This window comes from Gopherus evgoodei, chromosome 8, assembly GCF_007399415.2.
Source record: "Gopherus evgoodei ecotype Sinaloan lineage chromosome 8, rGopEvg1_v1.p, whole genome shotgun sequence".
Lineage (NCBI taxonomy): Eukaryota > Metazoa > Chordata > Testudines > Testudinidae > Gopherus > Gopherus evgoodei.
In genome coordinates this window covers 69489680-69506790 of record NC_044329.1, presented here as the reverse complement: position 1 = coordinate 69506790, position 17111 = coordinate 69489680, and the positions used below count along the sequence as shown (strand labels likewise).

Below are 17111 nucleotides of genomic sequence, written 5' to 3'. Positions count from 1 at the left end.
TGAATGATTCTTGTGCAGGCTGAGGTTTTGGAAACTGCACTGAGTATTTTGGAGGCTTCTAAAGCTAGTTCACTCTGCTCACTCTCTGCTGCACGTTCCATCATTGTGGTAGGCACTGTACAAACAGATACAGACATAGGGCCTCTGCCCTGAAGAGCTCATATACATAATTATCTATCTGTACTGTTTTAGTGCCTGACAGTCCCAGTCACGAGCCAGGACTAACAGGGCTAGATGCTGTAAACACAGTACAAAAAGACAGTCCCTGCTCCAAAGAAATTGCATCTAACTACTAGTCTTGAAGTCTGTTTCTGCGCTTTCTTCCATTGCTCCTTTCCTGTTCATTTATTTATTTCATTCTCCCCCCATCTCTCACTGTTACTCTGAGCTCTATTCCATTTTTCTCTTTCCTTTCTGCCAATTTTCTCCTCCCTGCCTTTTCATATTTTCAGACTTCTTTCCCATGACCACTCTCCATTCTCTTGCCATCTTTCCCTCTGACCCTCATTCCATACTGTTCTTACCCTTCATCTTTTACACTTTCACCACTTCCTTTTTTGTCCTGATATGCTCTTTTTCCTCCCATCTGTTTTCCTCCCTGAACTTCCTTCTCTCTTGTTTGTCTGCGCTTGCTTCCATTTTCCTTTCCTTCCTTCAGATCCACCCGTTACTTTTGCTTTCTCCTTTGCTAGGAAGCCACTCAAACTGCCACAGTTGTTCCTTATACTCTAGCCATGGTCCATATTTCTTTCTTTTCTCCCCTTTCAGGTCTCTCCCCCTTCTGTCTCTCTTTCCAGGTTGTCCCCCCTTCGTTCTCTCCCAGGTCCTTTATTACATGTCTCCTTTAACTACCTCCATCCCCACTGTTACAAGAGTGCCCTCTAAATGAGATGTCTGTATATACGTCGTTAGTTAAATAATGTGCTAGAAGGTGGTGCTTAAGAATATGCAGCATTGTACACAGGTTTTCTAGGAGCAATAAAAGTAGTTGTTGTTGTGCACTGCAAATGGATTCCTTTGTGCAGCTCTTTACTTCAGTTCTTAACTGCTTTCCAGCTTGCATTCCTGTCTCCACCATGGCTAATTCCAGCTGCATGTTCTTGGCTGTAGGTAAGATAGGCCCAAGAATCTCTTCAGCCTGCCTGCAAAGAGTCTTTTGATGCAGAGCCAGGATGAAGCTGGAGCTACTGCTGCTATGCTCTTGCATGGCTCTCCACATCAGACCTCTCAGCAGTGGGAAGCAGAGCTCACGTCCACTCTTGCTGCACAGCCATGAGGCAGGCAGTATACATTTGGTTGGCCAGCAGATGGCAGGAATAAAAGCTGCCATTTACGGCCGGAGAAGGCACTGCTATGCTCACAGCCTGGCAGGGCTGCTACAGCCATAGTCAGGCATCAACGAGATGAGAGAAGTAAGATGGGGATTTTTGGCACACTCTGCAGTTTGTCCCTCCTTAGAGGCTGACTGTCAAGTTTATGTTGGCTTTCAGGTGATCATCTATGTTCACACTGTATTTAAACACATTTGTAGCTAACAGCTCTGATCCCAGTGTGGAATGGGCCTTTGTTGGGCTAGATAGGGGTAGGCAACCTATGGCATGTGTGCCGAAGGCGGCACGCGAGCTGATTTTCAGTGGCGCTCACACTGCCCAGGTCCTGGTCACCAGTCCGGGGGGCTCTGCATTTTAATTTAATTTTAAATTAAGCTTCTTAAATGTTTTGAAAACCTTATTTACTTTACATACAACAATAGTTTAGTTATATATTATAGACATAGAAAGATACCTTCTAAAAACATTAAAATGTATTACTGGCACGCAAAACCTTAAATTAGTGTGAATAAATGAAGACTCGGCACAGCACTTCTGAAAGGTTGCCAATCCCTGGGCTAGATTGTTCCATATTTCAGACTTAGCTCATAGTTGTTTACAGCACTTCATTGTTCCCTTCTACACCTCATCGTAAATTCATGTTTGTAAACAAACTCTCGAGATGTTAGAAATTGGCTGGAAAAATCACAGTTAGGATTTTAAAAGATTTCTTATATTTAGTACTGCAAACTCCTGCAAGTTAGATATTATGGCCAGATCCTGCCAATCCTTACTTATGTAACTAGACACAATGCTTACTTATGGGAGTAAGGATTTGCAAGAACCTTTTAATTTACTCTGTGGGCGGGAGTGATGGGGGAATTATTACCAGTTATAATGACCACTTCTACATAAAAATATTTAATTCTAAGCCTGGCACAATTACTTTTAGAATCTATTCATACTTTCAGAATATTACCTTATGTCTCAATTCAGCAAAGCACTTAAGATCATGCTTACCTTTAAAAATGTGGGGTGGCCTATTACATTCAAAATTAATCAAATGGATACGTTTTGCTGGATTGGGGGCATTGGACACCAAAGCTGAGGAAGTGGTCTAAGGAGTTTATTGCTTCTGCTTACAGTACTTGAAAATTGTGTATGTATGCTCATTCCCTCCCTCCCACCCCCCCAAACATGCACTCCAGTACCATGCAAACATTGAACATATGTAATCTACATTAAAGCCATATATGATGCACAAATTCCAAAGTGACCTATCAGACCCAAATGTGGATCTGTGCTGTTGATGTTTTCAGTATAGCTGTTAGCAGTGGGGGAAGCATCTAACAGTACAGTGACTGACATTCTATACATTCATTAGATAGATAAAGTCCCTTGGTGCTGTGATTGCAGAAGATGCTGGTAGGCTTGTTCTGAAATCCCCACTGAATGCATATAAAGGCAGTATAGAATACAAACATCACTTGGATACCCATGTTTCTAATTACTGACAAAACTGCATCTAACAAATATGTGACCTAATTTTCTTTTCAGCATCTGATTCTTTTGTTTAAAAATTTGCATTTTTAAAAACGCAGTGAAAGAAACTGCAGGCTTTTTTGTCTTTAACATCCCCCCTTCCCCAAAGGTGGTATGATCATATCGGGAGTAGTTCATGCCTGGTGTAACTCCGTTGAACTCAGTGGAGTTACACCGAGGTGAATCTGCATCATTCATTGTGTTTTATCAAATATCATCGTTCATTTGCATTGATTTTTATTTAATTTCTACATAATTTTGGCTTAGTGCACTTGTTAAAACACAATCAATGTAACCATAAAACAGAAGGGAGCCTGTGCTTCCTTTTGAGGAGTTTATTAACCATGACTCTAACATCCAGAGCTGAGGTGAATTATAAAGGATTAAAAACCAAAATGGCTGATTTAATTCCTCCTCATAATTTATTAACCCCCCACCTCTGTTCATTTTACTCCTTTAAAATAATTTCCCTTTTTCATAGACACTGAACAGATATAGATTTAGAAAGTCTTTGAAGAAAGTTAAGTAGAAAACAAATTTTAGCTGTCTATTTTTCTTCTAAGATAATTGTACAGTGTTTGGAAACCAGCATGGAAGGCTGGACTAAAAAATTGTCAGCTTGCCGAATAAGAAGCAGAGAGTAGTCTTGCATGGGCAACCCAGTTTATCAAAATCCTCACTCCACACATCATCATTTAGCATCTGTAACAACTTCAGGAATCAGGATTCATTTCCCATTATTTGACTTTTTGTTGCTGGTTATGATGGATGAAGTAAAAGGAAGACACTTGATTTCTTTCCCTATACAGTAACTCCCCACTTAACATCCTCTCGCTTAACATTGTTTCGATCTTACGTCCCTGCTCAGTTACAGAACATGCTCCATTTAAAGTTGTGCAATGCTTCGCTATAACATCGTTTGCCTGCCTGCTTTGTCCACAGCAGGCAGCCCCCCCATTCAGCTCCCCTACGTTCCCCTGCCTCTTGCCCATGGCAATCAGCTGGCTTGTGGCATTCAGGAGGAAGGGGAGAGGAGCGAGGACTTAGTGCTCAGGCTTCCCCTCCCTTCCCTGCCTCCCGAAAGCCGCAAACCAGCTGATTGCCACAGGAGGGAGGGGGGAGCCTGAGCGCTGAGTCCTCGCTCCACCCCCATCTTCCCCCTGAACGTTGCAAGCCAGCTGATTGCCATGGGCAGGAGGGAGGGCGGAGAAGTGAGGATGTGGTGCACCTCCCCCCTGCCTCCTGCCCGCAGCAATCAGCTGGCTTGCAGTGTTCAGGAGGCAGGGGAGGGAGGTGGAGCCTGCGCACCATGTCCTCGCTCCTCCCTGCTCCCTCCTGCTTCCTGAACGCTGCAATCCAGCTGATTGTCACGGGCAGGAGGCAGCGGGGAGGATGCGGCGTGCGGAGTAGAGGGAGAAGAGTGGGGGGAAGAAGAGGTGGGTTAAGGATGGGGACTTACGGGAAGGGGTAGTGTGGGCAGGCTGAGGGTTGAGCCTTCCGCCCCTGGTGCTTGCAGAGAAGGGGAAGCTGCCGCTGCTGCTGTGCAACGTGCTTCTCCTAGCCTTCAGCCTCCTTGCCTGCCTCATTGTCTCCAGTGCCAGTGGGCTGTGCCTGTGTGGGGTAAGGTGGGGGCACCTCCCAACTATACTACTGTACTGTATGGCAAAAAAAATTTCCCTGGAACCTAATCTCCCCTCCCCTTTTATGTTCATTCTTATGGGGAAATTGGATTCGCTTAACATCGTTTCACTTAAAGTCGCATTTTTCAGGAACATAACTACAACGTTAAGTGAGGAGTTACTGTATAGAATTTAGAAGGGCCAGAGTAGTAAAGAAGGTTTTGATATAAAGTTGCAAAGGAAAGTCAAGTACGTGTCATTTTGTGCCATACAATATATGGAATGTAAGTGTTCAGGTGTGAAAAGTGAGCTTTGAAAGGATGAATTTCAAAGAGTTCCTCATAGGTTAGCCCCTTGATTCCCACTGACATGAAAATGGAGAAGGTAACTCCTTCAGGACAATATGTTACACAATTTATAAAGAAAAATACTTCCCCCAACATCCATAAAAGTTCTTTAATCGGGGACTTATAGCTGTGACTTTTATGGAGTCTGTCATAAGGCAGCCCTGCCTGGAGTGCCCTCCTGTGACAGGCTGCGGCATGACAGTCATAGAATCATATAGACTATTAGGGTTAGAAGGGACCTCAGGAGGTCATCTAGTCCAACCCCCTGCTCCAAGCAGGACCATCCCCAGATTTTTACCCCAGTTCCCTTAATGGCCCCCTCAGGGATTGAACTCACAACCCTGGGTTTAGTAGGCCAATGCTCAAACCCCTGAGCTATCCCTCCCCCCCGCTTGCCTCAGTTTCCCCTCTGAGTCCCCAGTAAATCTACACAAGCTGTCTAGACTTCCTTCACTCACAGGGACCCTTTCTCAGTGCCAGATGATATTTTGGTTATGATACTTTCAATTATATAGCATCTTTCATCCAAGGATCTCATTATTACTTACAAATGTGGGTAGATATTATTACCATTTTACAGATAAGGAGACTGAGGCATCATTTGAGTAATTGTCCAAAGCCACATTGTGAATTTGTGACAGTCAGTAATAGAAAACAATTCTCCTGACATCCATCCCCTTGGGAAAAACCCTCATAACATGAGTTAATCCTAAATGTGTTCAAATCTATGGCAATTAGGATCAAAGAAATAGAAAATAAACAAAAGTAATATGTGAAATATTTTTATTGGTCCAACCCAGTTCAAACAAACTTTACTTTAATAGACTTTAAGGCCAGAAAGGGCCATTATGATCATCTAGTCTGACTTTAAGGTCAACACAGGTCAAAGACCCCCACCCCTCAGTAATTCTTCCATCAAGCCCATAACTTCTATTTAAACTATAGCATATCTTTTAGAAAAACATCCAGGCATGATTTAAAATCTTCAGGTGACAGAGAATCCACCATGTTCCTAGGTGATGGTTCAATAATTAAATATCCTCATTGTTAAAACTGCACTTACTTACTATGACCTGCCTAAAAAACATTTATTAGCTATCTCACCAGTTCCATTTAGAGCACATTTAGGGCTTGATTCCAGAAACATGAATAATCCCATTGACTTCAGTGGGATTACTCACACTAGTAAATATTTGCAGGACTAAACCTTTATTTGATAATCAGGGCAACTCTACACTAATAAGAAACCAACTCAATGAATTTAAAGTGTCTCCTTGCTTGTGCAAGTCATTCTTAGGCTGGGAGTAAAGAACAGGGAATGTAAACTATCTATGCTAAACACCATCAGTTGAGTAAACAACACTATTAATGTAACAAGCATCACATGGGATAAATATATTGTCAAATTATTGTTTGGAAAAATATACTTAAATATATGGTGTTTTCAGCTATTGCAGCCAGCTGCCATCTCATAATAAATGAAATTAACTCCTTCCCTTGATATAAATACATATTGATTAGGTTTAAACTCTGAACTTCAAAATGAGTTATATTTGCCCATGGCTCAACTGCTTTGTTCACTAGAAAGAAAAAAAACCCAACAACCCCAACACCTATTATACTGCATTTAATTAAGACAAGCATCAGCTTTATGTACAATTATTTGCTTCTGCCAAGTCTCTATGGTGTAAATATTGAATGGTCACATCTCCTGAATGCTAATCAATCCTCTCTGAATTCCAAATGATTACATAAATTTAAGGAAATGTTTATTTGCCAGTATTATCCTCAGATGCATACATTAGTTAGACATTAGGATCAAGATATGTGCATCTATTTGACAAGTATACAGTATTTTTTTCTAAATTAGACTATCATATGGGGAAAGTTAAAAGCCATGTCTGCATGCTAATAATGCTAAGAACCCCAGGATATTCCTCTTGCTTGTCTGAGTTCACTAGATACAATTTTTCTAATGCACTCGGGTAACAGTATGTGATGAATACATTACAAAGACCTCCAATGGTTATCACTAAAAACCATCGTAATATTAGACCAGTTCTAAAGAGGCATATTTTATAAGCTGTCAAAGGTAAAACAATAAATCTGGATGACCACGATGTGCATTCTGAATAAGATTAAATTAGACTATAAGTACTGTCTGTTACTTTCAATAAGAATCAAGCATATTTAAGGCAACAATTCTGTTTTTGCATGCATGTGTGCAGTCAGCTTTTACTGAACTCAATTAGAGATCTGCATTAGCTACTGGGGGCAGAATTTGTCCCACAGTATACTTCACTTCCACCTTGTAGCATCTGTTTTGAGCTCTTTGAATGAAACTTGCTATATAAATACAAAGTATTAGGAGTATTATCTATGAGCCTCCCAACAGCTGTTAAGATTAAAGAACTATTTTTGTTCCAATTTTACAGAAGGTGAAATAGAGGCACAGAAAGTCTTAGGTAACTTGCATGCTGGAAATAGAATTTCCGGAAATAACTTTGTCTGACCTAATCTTTCCTCCTATTATTTTATGTTCCCAAATTTATAGCACCTTTAGTGAACTGTGCCTTTAACAAATCCAAACCAGAAAATCCAAGTGGCTGGGACCAAGTGTGGTAGATGCAGGAAGCTGCAGTAAAGGTCTGTTTGTTGGGTTGTGTCTCTGTGTGTGATAACAAATTGAGGATCATATACCCCTGCACTGATTAGTTTCTGTCTAGCTATCTGATATTGTTCTCTGTTCCCTCCTCAGACCCCTTTGCCCTGCTCAAGCCACATGACTCACTGACCACTTTGTTCCCATCTCACACTTCCCAGATCTGTGGACCCCTAAGCCTTGTAACTCCCACCACAAACCAGTCCACATGCCCCCTTCACGTCCCTCTTTAAAACATACCACTTCCAAATGATATCCTAGTGTTCCTCACCCAAGATGGGCTAACTAATCTTGTGATAAAAAATAAACCCTCAGCAAAAACTGGAAGTGACAAGTTACATGTGAACCACAAAGCTTTAGCACTATTCGTCGCTGAATGCTTTCCCCTAGCTTTTGTCTGTTTAGATTGTAAGCTCTTTGGAGAAAGGGACCATTCCTTGTCTGTAAATCACTCAGCACACTGTGGATGCTATATAAGTAAATAATAGTAATAATTAATCACAAAATGCTCTTCCAGCTTCAGGCTGCTGCTGAGCTCTTGGAACCAACTGAAAAGAGTTGCTGCACAGATTTCTCTACGTGCTTTCCAAGAAGCAAATGATGGAGTACAATAATGAGAGCTGTCCTCTCCCATCTGTGCTGGAGTACTACAGAGAATACACAGACATAAGTACAGGTTCCTTTGCTAATATTGCTCCTATCTGGCAGAAAAGGGGCACATCTCTAATGAACAATATAACATCCAGGGAGAGTAAATCACAATTGTCTCCCCATGTGACATGGTGGTCTGCTTGAAAACTAAGGCTTTCTTTAATAGCCGATTGTTTGCCATACATAATGATTAAATGTTTACCATTTGTACAAGTCCCTGTTGCCTCATGTTAAGTGAGATGCAAGATCAATAGTTGCTCTGCAATTATTTGCCCATTGATAAAGCCTTCATTTCTTAAATGAAGTACATTTATCTGTGTTCTGACAGTGATGAGAGAAATACCAGTCAGTTGCTGCTTATTCTAGCATTAAGTTCTTCAGGCAAACAAGTGGCTGGACATGGGTCAAATTGGCATTTCACTCTACAAACTGTTCTGATGGAAGTGTTGACAAATCCTTGCTCAGTTCTAATGATGAAAGCTAGCACAACAAATAGGAAGTTTTGGTAAAGGGAAAACAATGGCTGGATTTCAGTTTAAATGACTTGACTGTAAAAATACTAGACAGCAATAAAGAAAAGATCTGTTGCACCTGAGAAGATGATAGAAAGTATCCCAATGAGAAACCTGCTTGCTTGTTAAAATGTCCATTTTAAATTAGTCATTTAGTTAATGGAAAATTAATCTGAACTCTTCTTTTGTAGAAAGGGGACCTAATTTAGAGCTAAAGTGTGAAATCCTGGCCTCATTGATATCAGTGGCAAAATTCCTATTTGCTTCAAGGGAGTGAGGATTTCATCCAAGGTATGCTGTATTTATCTGTTTCTGCTTTAGGGTTGCAAAATGTTAGTGCTAGTCAGTGAAGCAACAAGGTGACAATGCTGTTTTGCTGCTAAAATACATGCAATTTTCTGTTCATGTGCGTATGTGAAAAGGAATATTTTTGACATTATTGGATTTGGAAATGAATCATATGTTTGTAGCTTTGTTTATATTAGCTGTTATTATTAAGCAAGCTGTAACTAGTATTTTAATTGTTAGATGTTTAAATTTGTTGGGGGAATTGATAGCTGTTTCTGTGTGTGCTGTTTACTTTACTTAGATGTGAATTTTTAAGGGTTGGGTGGCAGTACAATAAACAGTTAGTACCTGTGGCTACTTTGCTTTCTAGGTGTAGTGTTTGGAGATGGAAAATCTGTGCATGGGATGTTAATACATTAGGGACTTAATCCTGTGAGATGCTGAACTACATGTAAGATATGCTGAGCACTCTCCAGTTCCATTGATTCCAAGGGGAACTGAAAGCTCAGAACCCATTGATGAATCAGGATCTGTAGGTAGAAATATTCTGAGGAATTATGTATTAGGATATTTAAGTATCTATTTTCTACTATTTTGACCCATCTCGGTCTTCAGTTCCCTGTAAAATAAGATCAAGTGGTATCTGGTGATTTTTTGACCATAGTTTGCTGCCCTGTTTGGAAATGCCCTATAGAGTTTAATAGAAAATTTTTCTATAAGTTTTGGACCATTTTATAGAAAATTATACTCTTGCCGTAGAATTCTATTGGATGTTTCTAAAATCCCACAGGAAGGATCCCATTTCTTGTTAAATTCTATAAATGTTGAAGGTAATTTTAACAGAACTCTGTTTAATCCCCATAAAATTCCATGGGATTTTTCCATAAAAGGCTCATTGAGCGTGATCCTGCGCCCACTGAAGTCAAATACAAAACTCCCATTGACTTCAATGGGTGTAGGATCAGTCCCATGAAGAGCACAGGCTTAAGTGGGACTGTTACATTTTGTCAATGTCTAGAATAATTTCTCAGGGGGTAGGAGGGATTAAATATGTAACAATTTAGTTATATTTTGGTGAGACTTGATCTAGTTGTGGCAGAGAAGGTGGGTTTATTGATTTCAGTCTAATTTATTTTGGTGGTAGTTAATGTCTTATGATCTCTATGGGTCACATCCTGCTTCCTTAAATGGGATGCTGTTTCCAGATACCTGGGCTTGCTGACTCTCTTCTGATTTGCTCTGCTTCAGCTCCTCTGCTCTCCATTCGTTGTGAGTTAGGCTATGGACTTCGATCAAAGCTGTGATTTGTAACTGGCATAGGCATACTTGTGCTAGCTTTAATGTAATTAGCATAGATAAAAATAGCAGTGAAGACATGGTGGCATGAACCGCAGAGTGGGCTAGCAACATGAATACCTACCCATGGGGACTGGGCTTGGAGAGGGGTCTTAAGTGACAAGAGAAGAAACAACGCGAAAGGGGTGAGAGGCACCAGAAAATAGATGCCAAAAGGGGCAAGGGAAAAAAAGGAACAAGGAAAATCTGTAAAACTCTCTGTTTTCTGGTTCCTAGCTAACTTTGGGATTGGCTAGACTATGGGACTACAACATGAATCCTCTCATTTAAGCTTCAACATCCTTTTATTATCTTGGGAATCAACCAAAAGCATTTTTCTGCACAAGCCCTTTGGACCGCTTTACTAGTAGATACTAACAGTCTACTTCTTTAATTTTATATCTAGACCAGCAGTTCTCAAACTATGGGGTGGGCCTCTCAAGGGAAGTGTGGGAATGTGTCAAGGGAGGTGCTGTGTGCTTACGCTTTTTGTGTGTGCGTGAAGAGCTTTGACTGACAGCCCTGTGTGGCTGGGCTGGGGCTTGTGCAGAAGGGACATGGACACCTGGGAGGTGGGGTTATGGGGACAACCGGAGCCCCACCACCCAGGATTGGGGTCTCTGTCCCTCTCCTTCATCACTCAGTCCTTCATTGGGAGGCAGCCTGAGCTCAGACTCTCCTTCTTGACCCCCTATCCCTCACCTGGAGGTGGCAGGGCTCTGGCTGTCAGCCGCAGGGGGGCAGCGGCAGGGCAGAAGTAAGGGTGGCAATGGTGTGCTAAGTCTGCAGTGAAAAGTGATATCAACAATATCACTAGGCAACTATCTGGAACTTTAGGTGCCTAAATACCTTCAAAAATCTGGCTCTTAAACACATACTTGACTTTAAGCCTGTGAGCAACATCATTAACTTCAGGGGGATGATTCATCTGCTTAAAATTAAATATGTGCTTAAGTGCTTTGCTGGAAAGGACATCTGTGTTTACTATATTAATTATCTCATAATTCTACTTAAAATTTCTGCCTTAGTTCAAGTGGAAACTTCTGATGATGATGTGGATCATGATTATTAATATATTTACATGTTACTCTTAGTAGGATAACACCTAGCTTCAAATATTGGGCCAAATTCAAGCATGCAGTTAATAGGAGCCATTCTACTGACGTCAATTATGTTGCACTTGTCTGTGCTAGGCCTCAATTTGGCCCTGTGAGTTAATCTGTTTTCAGATGCACTAGACCTCTCTCAGGTATATGTAACTCATTTGATTTCAGCAGAGGTGGCTCTAACTTACACTAGTATAAGTGAGAGGATAATCAGACCGTCTGTCTCTGCAAAGGGCTGGGCACTGTTGCAAGAAGCTGTATGCCCTCAACTGCTTTGAAACCAAGCTCATCACCTTGCAGAATCAGGCCAAGAGCCAAAAATATAAAGGCAGGGAGCAGAATATTTCCTAACTGAATGGCAAGTACTTGAAGAGCAGATGATAATGATCAGACATAAAGATCGCTTAAAATAAATGTGTTTTCCAAATGTAATTAATTTATTCAGCTAATTTGAAATACCACTGAAGTGAGATGAATTTCTTTATATATTTTATCAGGGAAAAGCCATAAGTCTCTTCAGACCTTTCTATAACATTGTCTAATGACTACAAAAATATACTGTACTAGACCTAAGGAAGCAGATGCCTTGCTTTACACCAGGTTAATTCATAAGACAATACCACTCCTGCCAAGAAAGGTTTGCTTTTACTTCTCTGAACTTAACATATGGGAAGAGACAGATCTCTAAATATAGAACGTTAGTGTGTTGTGGTCAGTAGATAAATTACATCACATTTGTTTTTGGGATTGAGCATGTACAAGTCTTGCAATCACCCAATATGCCTGCCAATGCTGACATTGTTGGGTTTTTTTCAATAACATTTCTGGTTATGTTATTTCACTACACATTCTATGTCATAAATTATTTTTTCTTCTTTAAGATGCCTATATTTAAAATGAGTTTCCTTCACAAACACTCTAGTTTTCAACAAATGCTGTATAGCAAGTCCAAGAAGAGTGCAAGGCACTAGGAGACAACTTTGAACATTAGGACGTAGCTCTTGGATTTATGCTGCTGCCCAGTCATTTCACTCCTGCAGTTTATTTACACGTGTGCTGCAATAATTCTTTATTTTTAAAGTTTTATTCCTTTGCACAAGAGCTTGTAACTTGAAATTAAAGAAAAATATCAGTAGTGCTGAAATTTACAGGTATTTGTTTTTGTTACATTTGGCTCAGTCCCTGCACCTTCTATTTGGACAAAATGTCCTTTGATATAAATGGGATTTTTGTCTATGGAGGGATGGTTGGATCTGGCCGTATTTATATTTTTTAAGTCTCCTCCTTCAGCTGTCTGCCAGCATATAATAAATTCACCTGGCAAAACTGTATTTGCCGGCTTTATTAAGTCAACAAAATGAACACGTAAAACAGAAGACAGGCAGAAAAATCTGGTCTCCTGAAATCAATAAGAATCCATCTCTCTAATCCCTTTTTTATTCCTGGCAAGAGTGATTTTTCTTGACTGATTCATTGGGAGCACTGATTTAACTAATTTGTCTCGCATAGGTATCTTTTCCATTCTAAGGCCTTTCCACTGGTACAAAATAATCTTCTCTTTAAAGTCTATTTCCTGGATAGATCTTTCATAAAATGACTATCATTTATTTGCACTTTAATAGAGCCTTTCATTGTGCTTTTAAAAACTATTAGTTACATTGTTGGTTTATGTGTTGCAATACTGACACCAAAATGCTAACAAGACTGTGTGTACTTACCATGCACGCTCTTCCAAAATACATATATATTTCAACCAGCTCTTACAGAATTGCTTTATAGAATTCAACACAAAATTATGCCTTTCTATAGTTTTTCTGAACCCTCCTTTAAAATGTAGTAAAATTTGGTTTAAAATTTTATAGCATGTTAAAGTACACATTGAAAGCATATCATACCCTTTTAAATCCCATAGAATCACTTTCACAGGACTCTATTTTGTAAATCCCTCTTACATTCTATAGCATTTCCCCAAATGTGATAATTCAAAAATAATTTCCAGGTTACTGTGAACATCATAAAATATGTTTCAGTCTTACTTCATTTTTTCAGGAAAAAAATAAAAAAACATTTTATGAAGCCAAAGGTTTTCAATTAAACAATATCAGTATTAAATAATGCACAAATAATAGGATTTACCTACCTAAACTAAAGAGCACCAAGAATTTGAGACACACAAACTCTCGTAGATCAAACTGCAGGGAACGAAGCTTTGCTACTAGCTCCTGTGCGTGGCTCATAAGGTTGTTGAGGGTGGCTCCTGCTTGAGATGCTATTACTGAATAATCCATCTGTAAAAGAAAGTCATATTTTTGTCTGATTATCATTGCCAGATATCGTGTCCAGTTGGAGAGTCTCAAGAAATCTTATACAAGTGAGATACCCCAGGAAGTAAAACATTTTACTTTAATCTCAAAATAACTATGGAATCAAATCAAGAAGATTTTGTTTAGAAACCTATTCTTGCACGGCATTGTAATTTTCAAATGTTATTGGTGTAAAGCATGTGAGTTTATGGTATGTAACAACATTTTTGAGTATTGGTTTGTACTAACGTAAAAGACAAAATATTTTTGATATGACACTATGTGTTATTAAAACTGTCTCCTCCAGTTGTTCATTGTATCCAACTGTTGTCTCTCATCCTATATCTAGATTGTAATTGTAAGACTGTTCGGACAGGGACCATCTTTTCATTGTGTGTGTGTACAGTGCATATCTGATCCTTGATCAGGAACATTTGGTGTCATTACCAACCGGAACATAAAAATAGTTTGATTCAACGGGCTGAAATCCTGGCCCAATTAAAGTCAATGGGAATGTTGCCATTGACTTTAATGGGGGCCAGGCTTTCACCATAGGACTTTATTTTGAGGATCAAAAAGGTTACTGTACCTAAAATATAAAGAGCCATATCTGGCCCTCATTTATACATCCCTGATTTCAGTTGGGTTGCTCAGATGTAAATGAAGGCAGAATCCGGCCTGACTTGTCTGCTCTGAAGTTGAAGCCTGTACTTTAAAAAAGGAATTTTCAGTGGAAAGCACTTTTAAATTTATGTTTGAGAAGGGCTACATAGGAGCTAATTATTATTATGTATTTATTTATTATAAGATGAAATCCACCCTCAACTTCAGATAACATTTCACTGTAACCGAGTTGACTGAGTGAAATTTACCCATTGGCAGAGGTCTTGTACAAGGTCCTTTGTACTAAGGAAATACTCTGGTACCCTTGCTTGGAGGGCACTGGTAGAGGAGCCTCATAGGGTGGCCTTTGCTCCTGTTGTGTACCAAGGAAGTGGGTTCCAGGACTGCTCTGAGTACATTGATCCAGGGGAGACTGGTGCCAGGTGTTTGAGAGGAGTGGTGCAGCTTCTGGCAACCTCCATAAATGGGACAGTTAGGGGCAGTGTCTTCTTTTCCAGCCCATAAATTGGAACTACAACTGTAGTCCCATAGAAATTCTCAGGGCTGTGGGAGTGGTTTCTATCTCTCTCAACCCCTGTCAAGCCAATGAATTCCCGTTTGCTTTAGTGAATTCTTGTGGACTTTAATTTCTCTCAGAGGAGTGAAGCAGGAGTGATACAGACAGCAGCCTCATCCACAACACACCATTCAACTGCTGCAATGAATGTAGCAGATTTCTTTATATAGGGAGGAAAGCAGGACTGCTTTGGGGGTTTGCCTTCGTTGGTATGTACTTGATTTACTCTGTAGAGGAGCTAGGACTGCCTATGAACTTTCCTACACTATCCTCACATGTGCAGAAAGAATCAAATGTTGGAATTCATGCTCTGAATTACAAAACTTGGTGTGCATGCACAAAGTACTTTTTTTTTTGATAAAGTAGCTTTGATAAATAAAAGCCAGTTTTCACCTGCCCACTTATTTGTAAGAAGGAGACATTCTCTCTGCTAAATTTCAAGTTTCAACATCACACACCAGAGCTGTTTAAAAAAAAAGTCAGTGAAAAAGCCAGAATTTAGAACCCAGGAGTCTGACTTGCAACCCTGTGTTCTTGCCTCTGGCCCAAGCTGCATCCCACAAACCACCATAATCACCAATATAAATTAATAGTTTCAGTAAATAAAAAATTGTAATGTTAACATATCCGTCAGAACAGCAATTTTCTAGTAGTGACATGATACTAATTGCTTACTGCTGTGAAATTATTCACAGGAAAATCATCTCATTCACAACTTAATTTCTCCTTTTGTAACTGTACTGCTTTGTTAGGGGAAAAAAATCGCTCATTGCTGTACCAATTTCAGAATCTTCATGGGTGAAAATATGATCTTCACTTTCTCATAATAAGTTCAGATGTTTGGATGGATTTCAAGAATATTACTGGCCTTACTGCTGTGATTATACTATAATGGAAAAACCCAATAGGTGTCTGAATGTCCCACCTTCCCTCTACTGGAGAGCTCTCAGGCAACCAGCTACTCTTTCAGGTGCACTTAAAATTTGCAGCACCAGCAAATTTGTCTGGGAGGCAAGTCCTCATCTGCCACTCACTAAGAGCAGACTGTATTAAATTTTTATATTTATTGACATTTCATTACCATAATTGACTGCACTTGGTTCTCTAGTAGAAGGCACAGGGCTGCCTCCTAAGCAGGAGAATTGGTCCCTTGAGGAGGTTTGCAATTAAAAACAAGACAGAATGGATTTTTTTTATTGTGTAAATATGATGAGTTGAATTTTCAGCTTTAACTAGAGAATACTGGGTGTACAGAAGCCTTTTTCAGGAGTGAGAAAAATTATGAGTCAGTGGAAAGACGACCCCCAAAGGTGTCAATCAGTTTATATAAAGTCAACTGTGCATGAAAAAGCCTCAGTTAATGTCTATTCTGAAAAAAAAGTGTTCACGTTAAACAGCATGCTATCCTATCTGCCTTCTCTGTTCGCAGTGTACACAACTAGAGGTGTTTGGTCAGAGTGGATTTTAGTTCTGTATCAAAGCAATTAAATACTAGAAACTGATAGATAACCACAACTATCTTCACACATCAAGTAACTATCCCAAATGCACCAAGCAATCTGTTATTTACAGCCAGGCACTTAGATACCACAGAATATGCTCTGAGGAGAAAGACCAGGACATACATCTTAACATACAACCACCTTCACTAAACAAGGACACTCCACCGAAAAAGGAGACTCCATCATGGAATGGGCTACACAAAGACCCAAGAGTACCTGCTTCAGTACAGAAATACACCCCCTCCAAATGTACACATCTAGTTGTCACCTACCACTGCACATTGGAGACCATATTGGGTATCCTCAAACAATTACAACCCATACTTGATGGGGATCATCCTGAAAGAAATCTTTCCTGAAACTCCCTCTTCTGGTCTTCAAACAATCTTCCAACCTCTCCTAGCTCATCATCAGAAGCAAGCTCCCTCAGACCAGGACTCACCAACTCAAAACACCAGACCCTGCCAGAACAACAGATGCAAAATCTGCGGGCTACCGTGATTAACACATCTTTCAAGATCATCCATGGGTCCTTCACATGCCTATCACAATATATGGTATATCTCATCCAGTGAACTAAATGCCCCAATAACAACTATGTGAGTGAAATGAGGCAATCACTACACTTTCAAATGAACTCACACAGAAAAATGATATAAGACAAAAACACTATATCACCAGTGGGTGAATACTTTTTACAAAGCACTGTATCTAATCTCTCAGTTCTCATCCTCAAAGGAAATCTGCACAACAC

At 39.9% G+C, this 17111-nt stretch overlaps 1 protein-coding gene across 1 annotated transcript in view; it reads right to left on the bottom strand.

Annotated features, from left to right (window-relative positions):
* NR5A2 (nuclear receptor subfamily 5 group A member 2) overlaps positions 1–17111 on the bottom strand; it is a 105378-nt gene that overhangs the window by 18539 nt on the left and 69728 nt on the right. Inside the window, exon 7 of the mRNA XM_030573898.1 lies at positions 13513–13660. Within this exon, the coding sequence (XP_030429758.1) occupies positions 13513–13660 (148 nt within the window). The remainder of the gene's footprint in view (positions 1–13512; positions 13661–17111) is intronic.